General features: G+C 50.7%; 1 protein-coding gene across 5 annotated transcripts in view; it reads right to left on the reverse strand.

Annotated features, from left to right (window-relative positions):
* Positions 1-22,068, reverse strand: part of ARHGEF10L (Rho guanine nucleotide exchange factor 10 like) — a 640,241-nt gene that overhangs the window by 125,900 nt on the left and 492,273 nt on the right. For all 5 annotated transcript variants that reach the window (XM_078643336.1, XM_078643335.1, XM_078643338.1 and 2 more), the window contains 2 exons: positions 7,886-8,001; positions 6,368-6,495 (listed from right to left, as the gene is read on the reverse strand). In XM_078643336.1, coding sequence (XP_078499462.1) covers positions 6,368-6,495; positions 7,886-8,001 — 244 coding nt within the window. The remainder of the gene's footprint in view (positions 1-6,367; positions 6,496-7,885; positions 8,002-22,068) is intronic.

The raw sequence follows: 22,068 nt of genomic DNA on the forward strand, positions 1-22,068 counted from the left end.
TCTTTCACACAGTGAAGTTTTTACTCTTTGCACAGAAATAAATGTTTCTGCTTTTAAATGTGTGATTTTAAAAGTTTGTTCTGTTTGCAACCTTTTTTGTTGCCGTTTTGCAACTCTCTGCAAATAAATAGTGCTAATCGCAAAAAAGGTTTTAAGTGATTTCTTTATTCTCCAGGATCAGTGCTCATGGACCACGCGCTTGGAATGAACCGCATAGTGCAATTTCTGTATTCACTGATTAAATTAATTGTGATGCTAAGGGAAGGAAGGGAACCAATTAGCTGCAAGGCTGGGTGGGCCTTTTATCCTCGATGCATTTCCCACAGGGCTGCAGCCCCTGGAGGCCAGTTTTCAAAGCTGTGGGTGGCTGGACAAGCAGAGAATGGATGGATGGAAAGGGGGAGAACCAGAGTGAGGCGAGGGCTGGTTTCAGCGTTTTGCCAGGGGTCATCGTTCCCCAGGCCGGTCCTGATTGGCTGCTGAGAAGTTAAAGGGACTAAGAAAATGAATTCATTGAAACAATGAGATTTGCAGCAATTCACGGTCGGATAGAACCTATGGAGCTTTCTTTACCTCACAGCTCCGAATTTTACAGCATTTTAGGGGAATTTGTCACTGGTTTTCAGAAGCACACATGTACCAAGCTATCGAATATAAAATGCATGAATATAATCAAAACAAGCATTAATGCAGATAAGAACACTATAAAGCAGAGGTACATTTTTCAGAAAATGAGTAATTACGAGCAAAGGCTCAGAATTATTTCAAAATCTAAAAGGAACATCACTTTGAACTTGTTAGTCAGCCCAGGTATGAATTTCTAAAAAAAAAAAATGGAGGAAGACTAATGCATTCATTTTCAATGTAACGTTGAGTAAAATAGAACAAAGGCAAAAGGTTAAAGTGCACAAAAAAATGAACCCTTTCATACAGTGTATCGTGTGCATGTGAGTACCACAGGTATTTTTTTCCCTTATGCACGTGACTGAGAGTGATTGTTGTCACTTCTTTCATTCGCTCTAACAATGCAATTATTTGCTGTCAGCCTCCATCGAGCTTCCTGTCAAGTACATCTTCCTGCCATTTTTGGCAGTGGTGAGCAGTACAAATTGGCGCAACTAATGGTTCTTTGCTTTTAGACTTCAATTGCTACATATACTCACATCCTCATTTTAGTTTTGACATTTGAAAAGAGATACAAAACTTTTTCAAGCCGCCTCTTTTGCAGCTGACCTACAGCCCATTTTACACAACCCTGATATACACCAGACCAGCCCTTCGCACACCCTTATGCGTACTTCATTAGCGGCATGCCCCTCCACCCGAAACCCCATGATGCTTCAGGATGGTGATGTGACAGAATAAGCTCTTAAAATCCCAGCATTTCCAATATAAGGAATTGAAAATTAAAACATCCAACAAAATCATGGAAAGGTGCTTTAAGCATTCACCAGCCAAGAATGTGTGTGCAGGATTTTTCTTCTACTAGTTGTGATTCAGGAGTCTTGATGGGGCGTGGATAAAAGGTTTTGCCATTAGCTGGAGGTGATTACATTGCTTGCACTACCGATTTGTTGGGATGGAAATGTTCCCTGCTTGTTAACCCGTTCGCTGCTTCTGTCGGCCAACGGCCATCGCGAGCCCTACCTGGCTAGTGCGGTGCACGTCCGGTAACCGACGCGCCCAGTATTGGACGCGCCCGCCCACTTTTCAAACCGCCGCAGCGCGGCAGAATTAGCGCCGTGGTCAAGCGGTTAATGGGGTCGACCTCTGCCCTAAGTACACAACTATACTGTTGTCTGGTTCCACAATGCTGATTTTTGTTGTTATAGGCAAATACGGATCATGCGTGTGCACCATAACATAGTCCTGTCTCTCAGATTGTGGTCTTGTTGGACCAGGAGGGGCACCCAAAGCGCAACCCTCATAGCAGTAAAAGGCTACTGCATTGACCAAGATATAAGCAGAACGAGCACAGCGTTGGCAGCATACTGTGAAGTGATCAGTAGGAATGAACAGGTCCTTTTTACCCGGTGTCACTACAGAGAGGCCTACATGCTCACGCGCCTTTTTAAAGTTTGGCTGCCCAGTGCTTAACTCACCCTTTACCTAGATCAGTTAGATGTAGAGTGGTGCATAGCGCATGAATAGTGGCTGCTCTGGGTGTGTGTGGGTGCCTGGGAAGGATACAGCACAGGGACAGAGCAGTGCTGGACAGTACAAGCATGGTTACTGCATGTACTGAGTGAATGTATGCCTGCAAGGAAAACATTATATGAGTGATGTAGTGGTGTGCAGTGAGTGCACAATGAAAGCATGTGCTGGGTTTATGTGTGCTTGCGAGACTAACAATAGAGGAAGGGTGAAGTATTGTGCAGCATGCACACGGTGAATGTGTGCTTGCAAACAGAACACCATAGCCCAATACAGAAAGGATACCGTACTGAGCAGTGCACACAGAGTGATTGTGTGGGTGCTGGATGTATGTGCACCTGGGGTGGCACAATACATGATGGTGACAGTATTGGATCGTATGCGTGCTGTGTATGTACTCTCTCCCTTGCACTGGATCAAAGTCTGTTAAGGAAAATAAGTGCAGGTACCTAATCGGGAGTGCAGGTGGGTCCCACCTGCAAACACGGACACAAATTAAGCACAGAGTATACATAAATCCAGGGGGCCTCAGCCCTCCGTCCTGATCCTACCCCTTTCTTCTGCCCACACGTAGATCACAATTGGCCTAATTTCTCTCACCTATCCCATTAGGCTTCTTCACCATCATATATTAAGTTCCTTATACCCACCCCCTTTCCTCTTTCCTTCACCTAGATATTTCCACTAGTTCAGGCTTTCCTCTGTCTGTGGCCTTTGTCCCACAATGACTTTTGCACCCAACCATCTCTGACCCTCGTTTGTTTTCCTTTGCTCAGTCTCCTGCCCTTCCCATGTGTCTAGTTCTCTCTTAACTTGTCTCAGTAGTCCCTGACCACCTCGCTCACTGCGGACTTCTAGAGCCGTCATCTGAACGCTAGCGTTTTCTAACACTTACCCAAGCCGTCTGTACCACACCATGTTTCACACGTATTCACATACCACTTCCTACCCAGTGTCTATTTTCTCCTTTTCCAGTCCCGCTATTCTTCTCTGTCTCTAATTCTCTGGTTCCTCTACTTCACCAAGCCCCTTCCAGACCTACCAACTCTAAAATAAAATCCACTGCTTGAGGACGGGGCGTGGTCTTGGATGAGGGAGGCTTGAAAATGAGAACTGCCTTGGAGGCACTTCTGTACGATCCCTCCACCGCCCCCCGCCCCCCCCAAACCTGATCCCCCACGAAAAAAGTTGCTGAGGTTGCTACTGATGTCCTGGGGTGTTTTCTCACCCATTAATGGACATTGGCTGCCTAGCGCCTCTAAAGCGAGCTGGAAACCCACTCATTGCATTAATTTTCAGCTTGCCTTGCCTGCCACCGTGTGATATCAGTTTGTCACTGTTGGGCTTGGCCCTTTTTGCAGGGTCATCCTGAACTTTTTGCCTTCCTCCTATATGTTGTCTGACCTGTTTTTGTTGGTTTTAAGACTATGGGGACTTTACCACTGCTGATCAGTGCTAACGTCCATTTGCTCTCCCTATTATAAACTGATGTATAAATGAGTGATTCCATGATTGGCTTGTTTGGTTTACTTATCAGACCCTAGTACAGTGCACTGAGTGTGCCCAGGGCTTGTAAATCCGAATGCTGCTGGTGGGCTTGCAGCACCGGTTGTGCCACCCAAAGAAGCAGCCTTGTAAGATGTGTCTAAGGCCTGCCATTGCAGAGCCTGTGTGCAGTCTGGTACTGCCATGCTGACTGGGCAAGTGCACCCACTTGCCAGTCCCTAAACCTTCCCTTTTTTTCATATCAGACACCCCTATGGTAGGCCCAAGGGCAGGGTGCATTGTAAGTATAAGGTACCACATGCCCTGGTGTGTGTGGCATGTTCTAATAGTGAATTACAGCCATTTTTGTTTTCTTACTATTGCAAGGCTATCTGTTCTCCATAGGCAAGAAAGGGCAGTTAGATTATTACATCTTATAATCCTAACTGACTCAGGGAACTAGGTAGAAATTCGAGTTTAGTATGCCTGACCTCAGAATGATAAAATACATCTTTTAGTGAAGTTGATTTTAACATTCTGTGTTTGAAAATACCACTTTTAGAAAGTAGGTATTTTCTTGTCTAACTACCAAAGCCTGCCTCTGCTAGGTTGTGTATTCCTTGTCGGGAGTTTGTGTGACAGGGCTGGGGGATTCCAGGAGAAAGGATGAGTCCGGCCAGTGGTGAATAGAGAGATCTACATCTAGGTGGGAGGGAGGAGTTGCACCTGGGACCGGAATAGGACTGTGCCTGCCCCCCAGAGTGCTGGCTCCACCCCCCTGTGGTGTGTCTAATGTCTCTGCCCTGCATTGTGAAAGGAGAGAAGGAATCATGTCAACAAAGTGCTCCAGGGCTGTGCTTTTCCTCCCCAATGCTGGCTCCGCCTCCTGTGGGGCGTCTGATGTTTCTGTCCTGCACTGTGAAAGGAAAGAAGGAGTCATGTAAACAGAATGCTCCAGAACTGGTTTGGACTAGGCAAAGGCCCCTCTGCCCTCAGAGGACAAAGGATTTTGGGGTATAAGTATTGGGACCCTGATCCCATGAAATGAGATCACTTTTGGACTACAAGAAGAAACCTCTGCTGAGGAGAGGAACCTGAAGAAACTGAGGAGACTATCCCTAAGCTGAAGTGCTGCTTGGGGGATTGGCCTGCAGTGGTTGCTTGACTGCCAAAGAGAGGAAAAAGAACTTTGTGTGCTTTACTTTCAACTTGTGAAGGATCTCCAAGTGCTTGGAATAGAGCTTGCCTCCTGCTGAAGTCTCAGTGACAACAGACTTCAATCCCCAGCTCCCCAGAGTTCTTTTGGAAGTGCCTGCTGCTGTTGCCTTCTGAGGGACTACGTGTCGCAAGGAGCTGGAAGCGCGACTCAACGAGGAAGAAGCTTGCCGCTGCTGCTGCCGTCGCATCTTGAATGTCGGCGCAGTAGTTGTCGTATTGCACTGCATCGAGAGAAGCGTCTCGCAACGAAGAGGAAGCGTGTCTCCGTCGCTGCGGCTGCCGTCGCATCGTGAATGTCGGCGCTGTAGCTTTCGTATTGCACCGCATCGAGAGAAGTGTCTCGCAACGAGGAAGAAGCGCGTCTCTGCCGTCACATCTTGAATGTCGGCGCTGTAGCTGTCGTATTGCACCACTTCGAGCGCCTCAAATTCCCCGGAGAAGCGCGCCGCCGTCGCATCTTGGATGTCGCCGCTGTAGTTGTCGCATTGTGCGGAAGCCTCTCGCAACGTCGGAGAAGAGTGCTGCAGCTGAGGCTGTTTCCGTCGCATCGCTGAACAAGGGTGTCGCCGCTGCAGCTGACGCATAGAATCGAGACTTCTGGCATCATCGGAGAAGCGTGCCGCATCTGGAAGATCTTCACGTCTTTATTTCTTTGCACTGGAACTTTGCCGCATTTCCATCGCTGCAACATTGCTTGTTGTGGAAGCGCAATGCATCGTAAGGTAGATTGACACAAAGTGTGGCATCTTAAGAACTGAACAGAATTAAGCTAAAACTACCATCTTATGTACAGTATTGTGGATTTTTATCGTTCATGGTCTTGTGTTAAGTCTATATAAAGTATATTTATTTTTTATATAAAACCTTGTGTGGTTTCCATCTGGGTATGTAACCTTTACAACGAAACTTTTACAACGACCTACCATTACAACGCAACTTTTACAACGCAAACTATTACAACGCATTGCTCTGAGGGGCGCTCTAGGATAGGGAATAGGTTAATTTACTATCCAATAACCTTCCCTACTATCCACGGGGACTGGAGTTGGAATAGTAAATTAAACTATTCACTATCCAGCACCCCAAAGCTCTATGCGTTGTAATGGTATGCGTGGTAATAACCGTGTTGTAAAGGTAGGCGTTGTAAAAGTATGCGTTGTAACGTCATACATCCGTCCATCTGTAGTGTTGGCACTGGGTTACTATATGTGGTCACAAATGCTTTACACACTGCCTCTGAATAAGCCTGTCTGCTCGTGTCAAGCTACCAAGGGGGTGAGCAGGGGTTATTTTCGGAGTGTACTCTCTTACCCTGACTAGAGGCAAGGGTCCCTATTTGTCACAAGTACCTACCTGTGCCAACCAGAGACCCCCAAACATAACAGTCACCAGGTGACCGTGTGAACTGAACTCATATGATGTGACACACAGTGGCCCCATGCGAGATGGCAAGTCTGCCTTTCTACTGGTACCTCTATCTGGTCTCATGCCCAGTCTGCTCCTCACTTACTTGTCAGGCTTCCCAGGCAGCATGAGACGCAGCCGGCATTTGTTGGCAGACTGAATAGCATCCTCTTTCACCCGGATAAGCCTCTGCAGGGCCAAGCACCAGTCCTGGGCCACTGTCATGTTCAAGTTCTGCAGGAGGAAGAGAAAGAACAATTGCAGAATGAAACCTGCCGTATAATCACCAATTCTGAGCAAAGCCAAGAGCATGCTGCCATTGCGGACCCTGAGTACTGGGCGCCAAGGATTTCCTGCCACGACACGGCTCCACGTGGAGGATCATGAAGGCTGTTGCTGGTGCAGAGAGACTGTCAGGGTTGAGGAATGCTATGGTATCACATCTCTGATGAACTGGTTCTACGCCAAAACATCAAAAAGGAACTGTGCACTCTGCATCAACAACGCAGCATGCTTGCCATATCAAGAAGCTCTGTCACAGAGGCTGCACGTGAGGGCATAGATCAATGTCTGTCACTTGGAAAAACATGCTAGTATCTTGAAGGGCTCTGACCAAACAGACAATATGTGGCCACCGTGGGACAGTAAGTTAACTTTGCAATGATGGGTGCCATGTTGGAGACACAAGCAAATCATTTACAGCAAAGTTAAGGCTCTTTGTCCGAAGCTTGTGGGGTCGGTCTACCTGCTATAACTGGTGAAGTAATGCAATATGCTTGCTGATGGTGGGGGGCACTTGACCATGTAAATGAGTTGAGTAGCAGTTACATCTGATAATCTGTGGTGCATCGAGACTTTATTGATGTAACACTTCATAGAAATAATAGGATAGTATTTATGATTACTGCGGTGATGGGCCACGGAAGGGTTTCATTCCAGGGGGCACAACAGAATATGAGATAATCCAACATACTTATCACAGTGTTACCCAGTCTCATAAGCAGCAGCGGCTCCTCCGCTAAGGCGGTGGAGTGCCACCCCAAGGTGGAAAAAGGGAAAATAAAATAATAACGCAACATTATTATCATTTTATTTTTCCACTGAGGGAGGTTTACTGGGCAGTGTGTGGAGGGGCAGCCATCACAGCCAGAAGGGGAGGAGTAATTGGGACAATTAAGTGTGCATGGCGGTTTGGCAGGAAATCTTGGGCCGGACAAACAGTCATGCGCACTTTGCATGTTCCCCACAAGGCTGTAATGCACAGCCTGGCAAGGAACATGCACAGGCTCATAGTTCCCTTCTGAGCGCAATCACCACGCTGCTGTCATGGTGACAGCAGCGTTATGATTGGCTTAGGGGAGCCTGTGTGCTTCCTGCTGGAACAGAAGAGGATGGAGTTGAGGCGTGTGGCCAGGTAGGTCAATTACTTTTTTTGTCCTCCCCCGCCTTGCCCCAACCCTTTTATTGATTTTCTACCCCTCCTACCGGAATTGTCGCAGGCAGCCACCACTCCTCATAAGGTGGAGCACAAGGCACACCTCATGCTTCATGAAAGGGTCACGCTTTGGTAAGGATCTAAGAACAGAGATGAGGAGAAGCTGCCCCAGAATGAGTTTCTTCATACCTGGTAGGTCCCGTGAAGAGTGCTGATGAGCTCGGTGATCTTCTCCACTACCGCAAGGTCCCGCTCCGCATCCTGGAGCTCCTTGAACAGCTGCACTGGGCCCAAGCAAACTTTGCCTTGAGGAGAAACCAGTCAACAGCATTAGGAAGGTGACACATCATGCCTCGAAGTAAAAGCAACACAGATTAAGTTAGCGTATGTTTGGGGGATAATACACAAATACACCCCACCTGTAGGACAAACGAATATTTCATGAGGAGTGAGAGGGAAGAACTAGAATTCAAGAAACCAAACTTTCTTTTAAGTACATTTACAAGGGAGACATTGCAAGGATAATAATGTGCAGTTTACTATCTCCATGAGCAAGAGGAGGGGAAAAGTAGACAAACAGTTTATCCCAACGACAAAAGACATATGAGGAAATTAACAAGGGGCCTCGTCACCCCCTCACCATTGAGAGAAACCAGCACATTACAAGATGGCCAAGTAAGCGGAATCGTGGAACAAACAAGTTTCCCTGCAAGGAGAAACCTATAGAGTATTGAAGGGTGAATTACTCTTTTACTTTGGGAGCATTGGTAGAGGGATATTGATTAACCAACTCGACTTTGGTGAGTCCAACACAGGAGACTCAGCTAATTCTTCACTTCGAAGGAAACCACCCAGGAAGTAATGCAAGGGCCAATTAGCTTGGCTCTGACAGAAAGCATCATAGGCAACAGAAAACGCGTTCACCAAAATACACCATTCAGATGAAATCAAGAGAGGCATTGAAAAGACTTAATAACTATATAATAAATAACGTTGGTGACAAACCAAAACTGGAAAATGAGTAAAGGACAATCACAAAAAATACTGCTGGGAAAAATCACAACACGAAGAAGAAATAAAGCCAAATCACTCAATCTACAGGAGAATAAACAAAATGGCCTCGATTATGAGTGCCCTAGATACTGGTGCAGTAGCCACCAAAATCGGCATTTATAATGTGAAACTCACAGTTGGCATTATTTGTCACATCCAATAAATAAGGGTGGCAGGTTATCTTTATTTATTGGCTGTTATATAAATAACCTACCAGTGTAGCTTGACTCGTAATCGTTGCCAGAGAATGAACAAGTGTATGCTTTACAGAGAACCTTTCTCTGTTATCTACAACCTTATATGTCTTCCAACAGAGTGAGTTATCCCTTTAGCTGAACCCTCCATTAATAAAAGCTTGTAAAACTTCCACAGCATTGTTTGTGGGTGTTCATGAAAACCAGGACAATGAAGAGTGTCAGCCATGCTGGGACTTTGAACCAGAACTGTGAAAAGCCAGTGCCCGCACTGGCAGCATTTCACCCTCTGAAAAGAGTGTGTGAACCTGAGGTACTCTTCCTTCAGTTTAAGATACGTATTTCAAAATTAGCTTTCATTTACTAAAGTTTTTCATATTCTGTTTTAGTGGTTACGGAACACTTCTACCAGGCTTGCAAGTTCAGATGCGGTGAGAGCCAAACATGATGAACACAACACTTAACTCATGCTTTGGGCCCCATCGGCACTTATTTCTAGGGACCCTGACTCTCTGTAACTTCCTTTGTTCTCGGAGTCCAGTCTGCATCTTTCCTAAATTACCAAGTAACAGTGCTTAATTTGTAATTGTATTTGCCGGTGTTGGGCACTGCCACTTATTAGTAAATACTGGCACGTATTTATGAGACATGGTGGCGATGTGTGTACTTTTTAGCAGTTTTCATTAGCGTAACATAAAACTATTACAATTTAAAAACATGCTAAAACTAGGACTTAAACGTACAATGTAAAGTGACACATAGGTATCCTCAGCTAATGTGGGCCTCTGTGAAATACCTTGGACCCTGGCACTTAATCGTTCACAAGTCAAACACTGCAGAGCAGTGGGGGACCAAGCAGCAGTTCTTTTATTTCCAAAAAGGTCAATGGAAAAAAAAGAACGATAGCCAATACGGTGATCCTTTGCCATTTAGTGAATTGGCAGTTCTGCTATCACAAACAATGGAAATAAAGAGGTACAGATGCCCTCCTTCCTGGACAGCGTGCATGTTGCTCTGCAGCCAGGCTATTGGTTGAAAAGCCGCCAGAGGTGGTCGGGGGCTTCTGGTCAGTGGTGGCATTGCAGTTTGCTGCCTGGATCAAATAGCAAGGAAAATCAGTGCTTAATTTGTAAAACAAAAAAAAATAAAGCGCCAGGAGCCTTCTCAGAAGGCCACAGCAGCCTGCACCACCCACACCACGCCAACTGAAGTACCAACATAACACCTAACCATCGCACTCCTACAAGTGTGACACTTCAGACTATTTCAGGCCACGCAAAGCTATAATAATGGCATGAGAGGCTGGTATTATTCGTTTTGAATGAATATCGACTTAATAAACACAGTTGTAGTGCTCATCCCAAACTTTAAAAAAGACAGCACCACCATTTGGTGAATTGTGTGACGGTGTCAACCATTGAAAACCATCGGAAACCACCGGTACAAATAAAGCACTGACACAAGGTAAGGTCTGCCACACCAGCACAAACCCCTTCCTCACTCAGGTTCTTAAGATACATTTTAGGGACCAGCCCATGTGTTTTTAAGAAGATAAGCACCAGAACAGACTGTGTAGGCTAAACCACTGAGGCCCAATTGCGGGGAACAGGATTTGATCTTGAACTTCTCCCTGCCCAATGAGTCACATCACGAAGGTGAAGTAATTCCCAAATATGAGCAAAAATAAAAAACAACACACTGATGATCTAGGAGCCAGTCTTGTCTAATTTCTGGGTGTGGAATATGCACTAACTGTAATTTGTATGCTCTTTTCTGATGTTCATTGCGGTTTACTATTTATTTTAGCTGACTTTCTGTAAGCATATGCTTTTGTTATTATTAACTTCATTTAAATGACGATGCCAGGTAGAAGCCTATGTCCTGGCTCCACTTAAAATAAGCACTGGAACAAACGAACAGGCCACACTCGAATGTCGTGGTAATTATAAAGTAAAGCACATTTAAGGATGAAAATGTGTACAGCCTGCAGCAAGGAGAGAGGAAGCAAAGATGCTAGACATGCCTCAAGGGAATTCAGTAGCAGAGCAGAGTATATTCCAGCAAGCCCTCAATGCCAAGGGGTCACAAGGTAATCCCTGCTAGTAGAGCTTTCAGTGTCATAAGGATGTTTTATTAAAAAAAAAAAAAATAATAGGAGTGTTCGAGTATAGAACCACCTTAGACCAGAAATGATGCAAGCAAAAGCCAGTTACAAACCTAAAAAGGCCCCTGCTAATTCGAAACAATTGGTGTATGGAAGCAAACACTGAGCTGGCGATTAAACAGGGTCTTTAGGGCTCCCACATTCTGACAGATGGAGAGGCCAGATAGGCCCGCCTGGCCTCACTAGGCCAATATCGAAGTTGTAAGAGTTTGTAGAATCCTAAAAAGGGAGTGTTCTATGTTTGCAACACCTGTGCACAGACACTTTTGATATTATTCTACATTGTCCTTGCTGCCCTACGACCTTTGCATCTACTGGCTCGAGTTCCAGTTGGAATTTATGCCATCTGACTGTTAGTTGTTCTTGTTAAAGGGTCTCCCAGTGAAGCTGTCTCTCACGTCTTCAATGTGTTATTGAAACCTTAGCAGTTAAAAAGGCATTTATACTTTCAGATCCCTTCTGGGAAGAAAGTTTTGACACGATGGAATACAAATGAAGGGCGTTCTCTAAAAGGGGGGGGCATCACATAGTGCCTTAGCTGCTTCAGAAAGGCCCATGTCCGTCTTTCACTTCTATTTTTCTAGTTAAAAATAGTATTTGCTTCCAAGCACCCATGAGCAACCAGAGTGCAAACAAAGGGGGGTGAGAATAAGGATTTCTTTGAAATACCGGATTTCAAAGGATTATGCAACAAGATCAATGCTGTGTGATGCTGTAGATGGCCCGTAGGCCACCTTCTTACACTCAAGCTGGAATCTGCATACAAACCACCAAAGGCACAGACGAACAAGTTACTTACCTTCGGTAACGATATATCTGTAAGAAACAGTAGTTAGTATTAGATTCCTTACCTTAGAATATCCCCAGGTGTCAGTCTGGATCCGGAAACTTTTGCGTAGCAGTACCCCTGCGCGTCGGTAGGCGTCTTCTGCAGGCGTCCCCTGCGGCTCCGCGTCCGTCGTCGGCGTCGTGCGCCGTGATGACGTCGCTGGAGTATATAGACGCCGCCTCCGCGCGCTGACGTCAGTTCTTTGCACACAGCTTTTCCGCGCCAGAACACGCAGAGCCATGTGAGAACCAACACTGGTGCCATTTGAAACTAGGGCCCTGAAAGGGATGTCCTTAACCCTAGGTATCAGTTCGCAGAACGGGGAGGATGGGTGGGGCGGTAAGGAATCTAATACTAACTACTGTTTCTTACAGATATATCGTTACCGAAGGTAAGTAACTTGTTCATCTGAAAGAAACAGGTTAGTATTAGATTCCTTACCTTAGAATAGATACCCCAGCAATACCAACCCCGGTGGTGGGTCTGCGAACCAATACAATCCTACACCAGAAAGTCCTGGAGGACCGGACGGCCAAAGAAGCCATCCCTCCGGACTTGACTGTCCAGGCAGTAGTGCCTCGCCAAGGTGTGCAGCGAGGCCCACGTAGCCGCCTGGCAAATGTCCTGCAAAGGGACTCCCCGGCCCAGGGCAGTAGTAGCCGCCGTGGCCCGAGTGGAATGGGCTCTCAGCCCAACAGGAGGCTCCTTCCGAGCCAAAGAGTAGCACGCTTTGATGCACAGGACGACCCACCGAGAGATGGTCCGTTTCTGTACCGCCCTTCCCTTCTTCTCACCCACGTAGCCAACAAACAGTTGGTCATCCACCCGGAACTGGCGTGTGCGATCCATATAAAATGAAAGCGCACGTTTTGGGTCCAGACGATGGAGCCGCTCTTCATCTTTTGAAGGATGCGGAGGCGGGAAGAAGGAGGGTAAGGTGATGGACTGCCCGATGTGAAAAGCAGAAACTACTTTGGGCAGGAAAGAAGGTCTAGTTCTCAGAACCACCTTGTCTGGATGAATGGACATGAAAGGAGGTTTGACAGAAAGAGCCTGGAGCTCACTCACTCTCCTGGCAGAGGTGATGGCAACCAGGAAGGCCGTCTTTAAAGTCAGGAGACGGAGAGGACAGGAATGAAGCGGCTCAAAGGGAGCGCACATCAAGAAAGTCAGAACCAGGTTCAAGTCCCACTGAGGCATCACGAACGGAACAGGTGGATACATGTGCGTGATGCCCTTCAAGAATCTCGTTACAATAGGGGACTTGAACAAAGATGGCTGATCAGGTAGCCTTAAGAAGGCGGAAAGGGCAGAAAGGTAGCCCTTGATAGTGCCCAGAGCAGAGCCCTGCTGGGCAAGAGAGAGAAGAAAGAGGAGAACCTCGGAGAGAGGGGCAGAAAGGGGATCCACAGCCTTTGCTGTGCACCATGCCACAAATCTGTTCCACCGGCAGGCGTATACCGACTTTGTGGAGGGACGCCTGGCTGCCAGAATCACATCACAGACTTCAGGAGGCAAGTCAAATGGCCTCAACTGTCGCCGCTCAATCTCCACGCATGGAGGTGGAGACTGGACAGGTTCGGGTGGAGGACCGTCCCCTGCTGCTGCGACAGAAGGTCCTCCTGAAGGGGCAGGCGGATCGAGGGACCGACTAACATGCTGAGTAGCTCGGGATACCAGTACCTTCGAGCCCAGTCCGGAGCCACAAGGATAACTTGGGCCCGGTCGCGCCTGATCTTCTTCAGCACTCTGGGCAGAAGTGGTATAGGCGGAAAGGCGTACAACAGACCGCAACTCCACTCGCGCCGAAAGGCGTCGCCGTGCGAGTGCCGTCTTGGAAACTCCAACGCGCAGAACTGATGACATTGCCCGTTCTCTTCTGTGGCGAATAGATCTAACCAAGGCTCTCCCCATTGCAGAAAGAGGCCTTTCGCCACGTCCGAGTTCAGACGCCATTCGTGATCCACCAAGCACCGACGGCTGAGTTCGTCCACCCTGGCGTTCAGAGAACCTGCCAGGTGTTGAACCGTCAGAGTCACGCCCTGACGTTCCAGCCATTGCCAGAGACGCAGGGCCTCCTGGCAAAGGGTCCACGACTCCACTCCGCCCTGCTTGTTGCAGTACCACATGGCGGTGGTGTTGTCCGTGAACACCTGCACTACACTCCTGTTGACAAAGGGGAGGAATGCCTTCAGTGCTAGTCGAATCGCCCGCAGCTCCAACATGTTGATATGGAGCCGGGACTCCGCCGGAGACCAGATGCCTCTGATCTCCGCCTCTCCCAAGTGGCCTCCCCAGCCCTGGAGGGACGCGTCCGTCACAACTACGTGCCGGTTGGGGAAGGGAGAGGGATCTGCCTCTGACCCAATCGCGGTCCGTAAGCCACCACTGCAACTGTCTCGCAGTGCCCTCCGAGATCAGGACATGGTCGGATAGGTTGCCTTGATGCTGGGCCCACTGAAACTTCAGGTCCCACTGCAGAGCCCGCATCCGCCACCGGGCGTGATGCACCAGAAGGATGCAGGAAGCCATCAGCCCCAGCAGCCGCAGCGTCAACCTGACCGAAACCCGGGATAACGGCTGAAAGATGGGAATCAAAGCCTGTATATCCCGGACCCGCCGTTCCGGAGGATAAACCCGAAACTGCGCCGAGTCGAGAACCGCTCCGATGAAAAGGAGCTTTTGAGAGGGACACAGGTGTGATTTCGGCACATTGATGGAAAACCCCAGCTCGTGCAGGAGGTCTGCCGTCATCTGAAGGTGGTGGACGACTGTCTGGGGCGAGCCCGCCTTTAACAACCAGTCGTCGAGGTAGGGGAAGACTGAAACCCCTAACCGGCGCAGATGAGCTGCGACCACCGCCATCACTTTCGTGAACACCCGTGGGGCGCTGGTAAGGCCGAATGGGAGCACGATAAACTGAAAGTGCTCGTGGCCTACCGTGAACCGCAGGTAACGCCGGTGGGCCGGCAGGACGGGGATGTGAAAATACGCATCCTGCAAGTCCAACGCCACCATCCAGTCTTGCGGGTCTAGAGCAGCCAAGACCTGAGCCAAAGTCAACATCTTGAACTTCTCCTTCCGGAGGAAGCCGTTGACGTTCCGTAGATCCAAGATAGGTCGCAGGCCCCCCTTGTCCTTCTTGGGTACCAGAAAGTAGTGGGAATAGCAACCACACCCTACTTCTGGCCCAGGAACGCGCTCGATGGCCCCCTTGGCCAAGAGGGCCGTAACTTCCTCCTGCAGAAGTGTCAAGTGGTCCCCCGACACACGGTGGTTCTGCGGTGGCATGGCTGGAGGAGTGGTCTCGAAGGGGAGGGAGTAGCCCCTTTAGACGAGCTGCAGCACCCACCTGTCCGATGTGATAGTGCGCCAGCGGGAGTGGTGATGGCGAACCCTGCCACCCACTGGCGTCACATGGGCCTGAAAGCACGGACTAGGAGGATTTGGAGGCTGTCGCTGCGGGGGGAGGTGTGGTCTGACCTCGCCGCTGTCCCCGACCGCCTCCACGGCGGAATCCACGGCCGCCACCGCGTTGAGAAGTGTTCTGCGGTGCGTGGCTGGCAGCACGTGTGGGACCGCCCCTTCCCTGGCCACGAAAGGAGCGAAACGAACGCGTTTGCTGGCGCTGGGTCGAGAGACCCAAGGACTTGGCCGTGACCCTGTAGTCCTTGAAGCGCTCAAGCGCGTGGTCCGCTTTGTCGCCAAACAGGCGACTGCCATCGAACGGCATGTCCATCAAAGCATTTTGGACATCCGCCGAAAAGTTGGCGGATCTCAGCCAGGCGTGGCGACGAATCGCCACCGTCGTGGACATCGCTCTGCCCAGCGAGTCGGTCGTATCAAGACCACACCTGATGGAATATCTCGCCGCGTCTCGGCCTTCAATCATAGCCTGACCGAGCTTGTCCCGTACCTCCTGCGGGCATTGCGGCAGACACTCCGCGACCGTATCCCACAGAGAGTGGGTGTAGCGGCCCAAGAGGCATGCGGTGTTGCAAGACCGCAGTCCCAGACTCAGGGACGAGAAGACCTTCTTTCCATACTGGTCGTACCTCTTTGATTCCCGGTCGGGCGGGGCCGACGGGAATGCGGTTTGGGAAGTCGAGGCCTGGATCACCAGACTCTCAGGGGTGGGATGGGTGGACAGGAACTTAGGGTCGTCCGGACACGGACGGTGGCGTCTGGCCACGTTCCTATCAACAGGCGAACCTGAAGCGGGCCTGGACCACGTGCCCAAAAGAACGTCTGTCAAGGCTTCATTGAACGGCAGCAGAGGCTCCTGTGGGCATGACTGCGGTTTGAAGACCTCGGTGAGGATGTTAGGCCTCACTTTCGCGACGGGGAGCTCAAGGCGTAAAGCCTTGGCAGCCCTCATCAACACCACTGAATAAGCAGCCCCAGCCTCCAAAGCCACAGTAGGAGGCGAGACAAAACCAGGGTTAGGAGAATCGTCCAGACCACTGGCCTCACCCAAGTCACCTGTCCAGTCCACGTCGTACTGACACTCGCGTGACAGAGGGTCCTCAGACCCCTCCCAACCCTCTCCATAATCTACATCCTCACCATATTCTGAGTCAACGATGTAGACCGGCTCCTCGGGGTCAATGGGCCCCATCGGCGCCGGACTCAGCGTCGGGCGACGCCGGTCCGACTCCGCGTCCGGAGTAGGAGAGGGAATGGGGGTGGCGCCGCCCGGAGCCGGCGCCGGAGCCCCGACGCCGGCCGGAGCCGGCGACGGAGTCGCGGCACCGCGCGGAGGCGGCACCATGGGTTGCCCCGATGGAATCGGCGCCGGAGAGGCCGGCGGACCAGCCGGCGTCGACCCTGAAGGTCCCAGCGGCGCCGGGGCAGGAGCCGCCGGCGGCGTCGGGGCCGGAGCACCCGACGGCGTCGGGGCTGGAGCACCCGAACCGCTTGGGCCCCCGGACGGGACCACCGGGCCTGCAGGCGCCGTAGGCCCCGCCGGAGGAGACAGCGCCCTCATGGCCATGAGGAACTCCTCTATCTCCTCGCGCGACGCGCCTTGCCCAGGGACCGACGGGTATGGAGCAGGCAGCGTCGGCGACCCACGCGGGGGTGGGGCTACCCGAACCCCTGGCCGCATCGCGCGAGCGTCGGGGGGAGTCGGGGGTGCGATGACGACGCCCCGACTTCTCCGACACCCGGAGCTCGAGTAGCTTGCGGGACCGCTCCCGTCTAGCCTTACTCGTTAAGGCCCGGCAGTCGACGCAGGACTCCACGTCGTGGTCCGGGCCCAGGCACCGGAGGCAGAGTCGATGGTGGTCGGTGACCAACATCGTGTGGTCACACCCGTCACAATTCTTAAAACCGGGCATCCTACCTGCACCTTAAGAGTTAGATAGTAATCAAAAAAAAAAACTTTGGTCAAAAGACCGGAGTACTGCTCTTCGGATCTGCGCTAACTGGCGCGGAAAAAAGAACTGACGTCAGCGCGCGGAGGCGGCGTCTATATACTCCAGCGACGTCATCACGGCGCACGACGCCGACGACGGACGCGGAGCCGCAGGGGACGCCTGCAGACGACGCCTACCGACGCGCAGGGGTACTGCTACGCAAAAGTTTCCGGATCCAGACTGACGCCTGGGGATATTCTAAGGCATGGGTACTCACAAACTTTCTCTCGGGGGCCAAATTTACATTGTGGTTTGGGTCCGAGGGCCGCACCGGTGGGGGCGGGGTCAGTGGGGGAGGGGGCGGGGCTAGAGCAACAACAAAAAAACTGTGGCCATGAGGTTGAACACAGGTCCCTGCAGCGGACGCTTCGTCCACTGAGCCACCAGACCCGGCATACACACATCTCTCTTTCTCTCTCTACCTCTTTCTCTCTCTCTGTGTCTTCCTCCCTCCATCCCTCTCTCTATCTCTGTCACACTCTCTCTATCTCTCTCTCTCTCTCTCTCTGTCTCCCTCCCTCCATCCCTCTCTCTCCCTTTCTCCCTGTCTCCCTCTGTCTCACCCACTCTGACTCTCTCTCCCTCACTCTGACTGTCTCACTCCCTCTCTCTCTGTCTCCCTCTCTCTCCTTCCCTCTCTCCTCCCCTCTCCCCTCCCCTCTCCCCCTCTCCCCTCTCCCTCACTACCCTTCCTCCTCTCCCTCCCTCCCCTTCCCACTCTCCCTCTCTCCCCTTCCCTCTCTCCCTCCCTCACTCACTCCCCTTCCCTCACCCCCTCCGTCACTCCCCTTCCCACTCTCCCTCTCTCCCCTTCCCTCCCTCCCTCACTCCCCTTCCCCCTCTCCTTCCCACACTCCCCTTCCCACTCTCCCTCTCTCCCCTTCCCTCCTCCCTCACTCCCTTTCTCACTCCCTCAGTCACTCCCCTTCCCTCTCTCCCCTTCCCTCTCTCCCTCTCTCCCCTTCCCTCCCTCCCTCCCTCCCCTTCCCTCACTCCCTCCGTCCGTCACTCCCCTTCCCTTACTCCCTCCCTCCCTCACTCCCCTTCCATCTCTCCCTCTTTCCCCTTCCCACTCTCCCACTCTCCCTCTCTCCCCTTCCCTCTCTCCTTCCCTTACTCCCCTTCCCTCACTCCCTCCGTCACTCCCCTTCCCTCTCTCCCTCCCTCACTTCCCTTCCTCCCTCCCTCACTCCCCTTCCCCCGCTCCCCCTTCCCTCACTCCCCTTCCCCCACTCCCTCACTCCCTCACTTCTGCTTCCCTCCCCCGCCTCCCTCCCTCTGTCGACCTCCGCCCTCTGTCTGTCTCCCTTTCCCTGTCTCCATTTCTCGGTCTCCCTCCCTCTCCCTCTCCCTCTGTCTCTGTCTCCCTCCCTCCCTCGACGTAAAGAGTTTCACTAACTTCAGAATGCTCTTGCCCCATGAACTGCTATTCAATAGGACTAATTCTCAGTAGTGGCTAATCTTGATTCACTTCACTTTCTGGAAGTAGCACCTCTTACGTGCCCTCACTCCAGACAGAGTGCCACCAACCTTGTGAACCCTGAGGTGTTCCGAGACCCTTGCCACACTATGATGCATTATATTCTAATGCTAAAATCATTGCATGTCTCTCCAAAAGCAGCATAGACAAATGCTCTTCTTGGGCACTCCCAAGCAGGATGAAGAAGCGCATGACCCCCACCACCATATCGGAAACTGCCCTTGACTCGATACTGAAGGAATTAGCTGCATTACATTTAGAGCAGTGCATCTCTGTGATAAAATGTCACCTTGAGTAGACTGCTAACAGGACTGTGTCTGCCAGGGCTGAGACCGCTTCCCGCTTCCCGCTTCCAGCCGCACCCGAGCACTTCACACGTCTTTAGAAAGACCATTTGCATGTTAGTGGAGCTTTGTTGATTTCACCTCTTCTTAGGCCCCTGCAGCTCCGCTCTGTGGGGGCCGGGTGATTAATTCCAGTGATGGGCAGAGCGGAGCTGCAGGGGCCTAAGAAGAGGTGAAATTCACAAAGCTCCACTAACATGCAAATTGTCTTTCTAAAGATGTGTGAAGTGCTCGGTTGTGGCTGTGTGTGTGTGAGAGACTCTGCTGCTCTGCCTATCACTGGATTGAATCACCTGGCCCCCACAGAGCAGCAGAGTCTCTCTGAGTGTCGCTGCTGCACCCGGCAGTGTTTGCAGACATTCTTTAATAAAAATGTGTTCTTAAAACATGGGTACGATGTCTGCGAGGTCCGCGGGCCGCCAGGACAGGCTTGCCGGGCCGCCACCGGCCCGCGGGCCGTACTATGAGTACCCCTGTTCTAAGGTAAGGAATCTAATACTAACCTATTTCTTTCAGATACCACCACACTCACATAACTAGTAAGGGCACCCACAGGAGCGTTTGGGAAGGCCCCAAGACCCAACCCCTCTCTATCTTCGTCCACATGTGATGGAAAACCAACACCTGATGTGCTACTGGCTAGAGAAAGATCGCGAAGAAAGGCTCACTACGCGTACATATCTACTCTGCACACCAAGCTAAACCAACAAAGTGACTTGAACCCAGAAACATATAAAGAGAAACAGAGACTTTAAAAGCATGTGAAAACCACCCCGCATGCATTAGTCTGCTGGGTGGTCAGGTGATCTGACCACCCATCCTACTATGACAGCATCTTCCTATACATCAGACTACCTCAAAACAATTGCTGCTGGCAACAGCGATAAGTGGCTGGATACCAATACTGACGTAACAGTAACACTACTTTGTCTTCGGTTCCTCTTTGAGAATGATCGGGTACCCATACTTGTATGAAAGAGATCTCAAATGCTCTGCCTTGGGCATCCCAAGATTTTGGTGACCCAGTTCGTTTGACTTCATGGTTGAGCTACTTTTTTGTCTAAGCTTCATATGATTCCGCTGCTTGTCATACAAGATACCTCTCTTCACAGGAGAGGGCCTGGTCTCGCTGATTTCTGTGCTCTTCCGTTGCGTATTCACCTGCTTCTGTAGTGAGTAGGGTGAAGAATGGTTTGCACATGGCAGGGTCAGCACTGAGGTGGCATTTGGGGATGCGGCCAGAATAATTACCAGTGACTGAGATTAATGCAAGCATTCCATCCATCACTTTTGAGTATACTTATCTATAATGAAGCAGTCATGGCGCTTTGTAAGGAAGTTAGTTACGTCACTTGACAGAAAGTGGAGCGCCTTGTTTTCTTGTTCCGGGCAAGGCAGAAAATGAGAAAAGGTCAGTGGATTTACAGGCCGTACATGGCAGGCGAGTATCCTTGGAAACCTAAAGATTGCTTTACAGCCAAAGATGGGGCAGTGGACTCTGGGATCTGGACAGCAGAGACGGGCTTTGATCTAATTACTTATTCTAAACAGCATGGCGCACGTGATTGGCTCCCAAGTGGCAGAAATGTGGTTCTGGAGCCAGGAGGGCACGTGTACGGCAAACAGAGGAGAGGTGCTTACACTTCTACTAGGCACAGAGGAGGACTTCATCTATCTGGATATTAAAAGAAGTGGCACTAAACCTGGAACCCCAAAATTTTACCCATGTTGCAGAGCTCCTACTCGCCAGTGTAGAGGGCCTCGGCCCCTATCAGGAACTGGTCTGGGCCTGTAAATAGGTGCAGAACGGAGGACACGTTTTCACCATTTACAGTGCTTGGACCAACTTGGTGACAAGGAAAGTATGAACCTGAGCTGAAGACAGCACTGCTCAAAAAATCACTACCCAGTGTTTCCAAAATGTGCCTACAGCTCGTGGTGTAACAGGAGTGCTGACATGTGAGCCCCATGCACTTTAAACAGTATGTGTCTAAAAACAGGCCCAGGCCATTTCAGTGGTCTTTTTGGAGAGCCATAACATAGAGGGTATGGAGCCTATAAGATCACCAAATCCAGACACTGACTCGTGAGGGAGATCTGTCCAGGGCAAGAGAGAGCATACAGGAGACCGAGGGACAGGGGAGTGGGATATGTCAACTGGTGTGGCCACATGGGAGGGTGGAACTGGGGCCTGGAGGAGTCAAGGAAAGCCAAACCCACAACAACGGGCAGCAGAGGGAGCTCAAATGGCAGGGGCAAGCAAGAGGCTGTGACGTTCTACCCATAATGCTTCGGGAGCAGGCTCTCCATCCTAAGACGTCGACTGATCAACATTCACCAGCGCATCTCCCGCTCTCCGTGTTTCATCGTCTTCCAGCGCCTTTTAATGATCCTCGTAAAACTATAGCACCGAAGCCCAGTGGGAGACACGCAAAGCTTTCAATTACTGCCCAGAAAAGCAGTCTTCGGCTGCGGAGGATACAAACGAGCGGCGCGCCCTGGGTGAGCGCGCGACAGCATGGACGCACCGGCGAGGAGATTAGATGATCACCGGAGGGTGCGCGTGACGCGCCGCGGAGCGCGCGAGGCAGGCGCGCAGCTGAGCATGAAGGGGAATGGAATCAAGCGCAGGGACTCTGAGCAAAGGGTTTGATGGAGGGTGTGATGGAGTGGACGCCTGCCATCTCGGAACAAGAGGGGAGTCCTAACTAGCGGGATGAGGCACAACCCTAGCAAGATGGGTGACCAAGCAAGAAGAGGACTCCGGCATCCGAGCACGAGAGATCAGATTCAGGGAGAAGGAGATGGGTCAGTTGATGCTGCCTGGGAGGCGCCTGGCATTAGGGATGGTCTATTTTAGGTAACAAAAATACAAATAATTAGAAAGACAC

Source organism: Lissotriton helveticus, chromosome 5_1, assembly GCF_964261635.1.
Source record: "Lissotriton helveticus chromosome 5_1, aLisHel1.1, whole genome shotgun sequence".
Classification (NCBI taxonomy): Eukaryota; Metazoa; Chordata; class Amphibia; order Caudata; family Salamandridae; genus Lissotriton; species Lissotriton helveticus.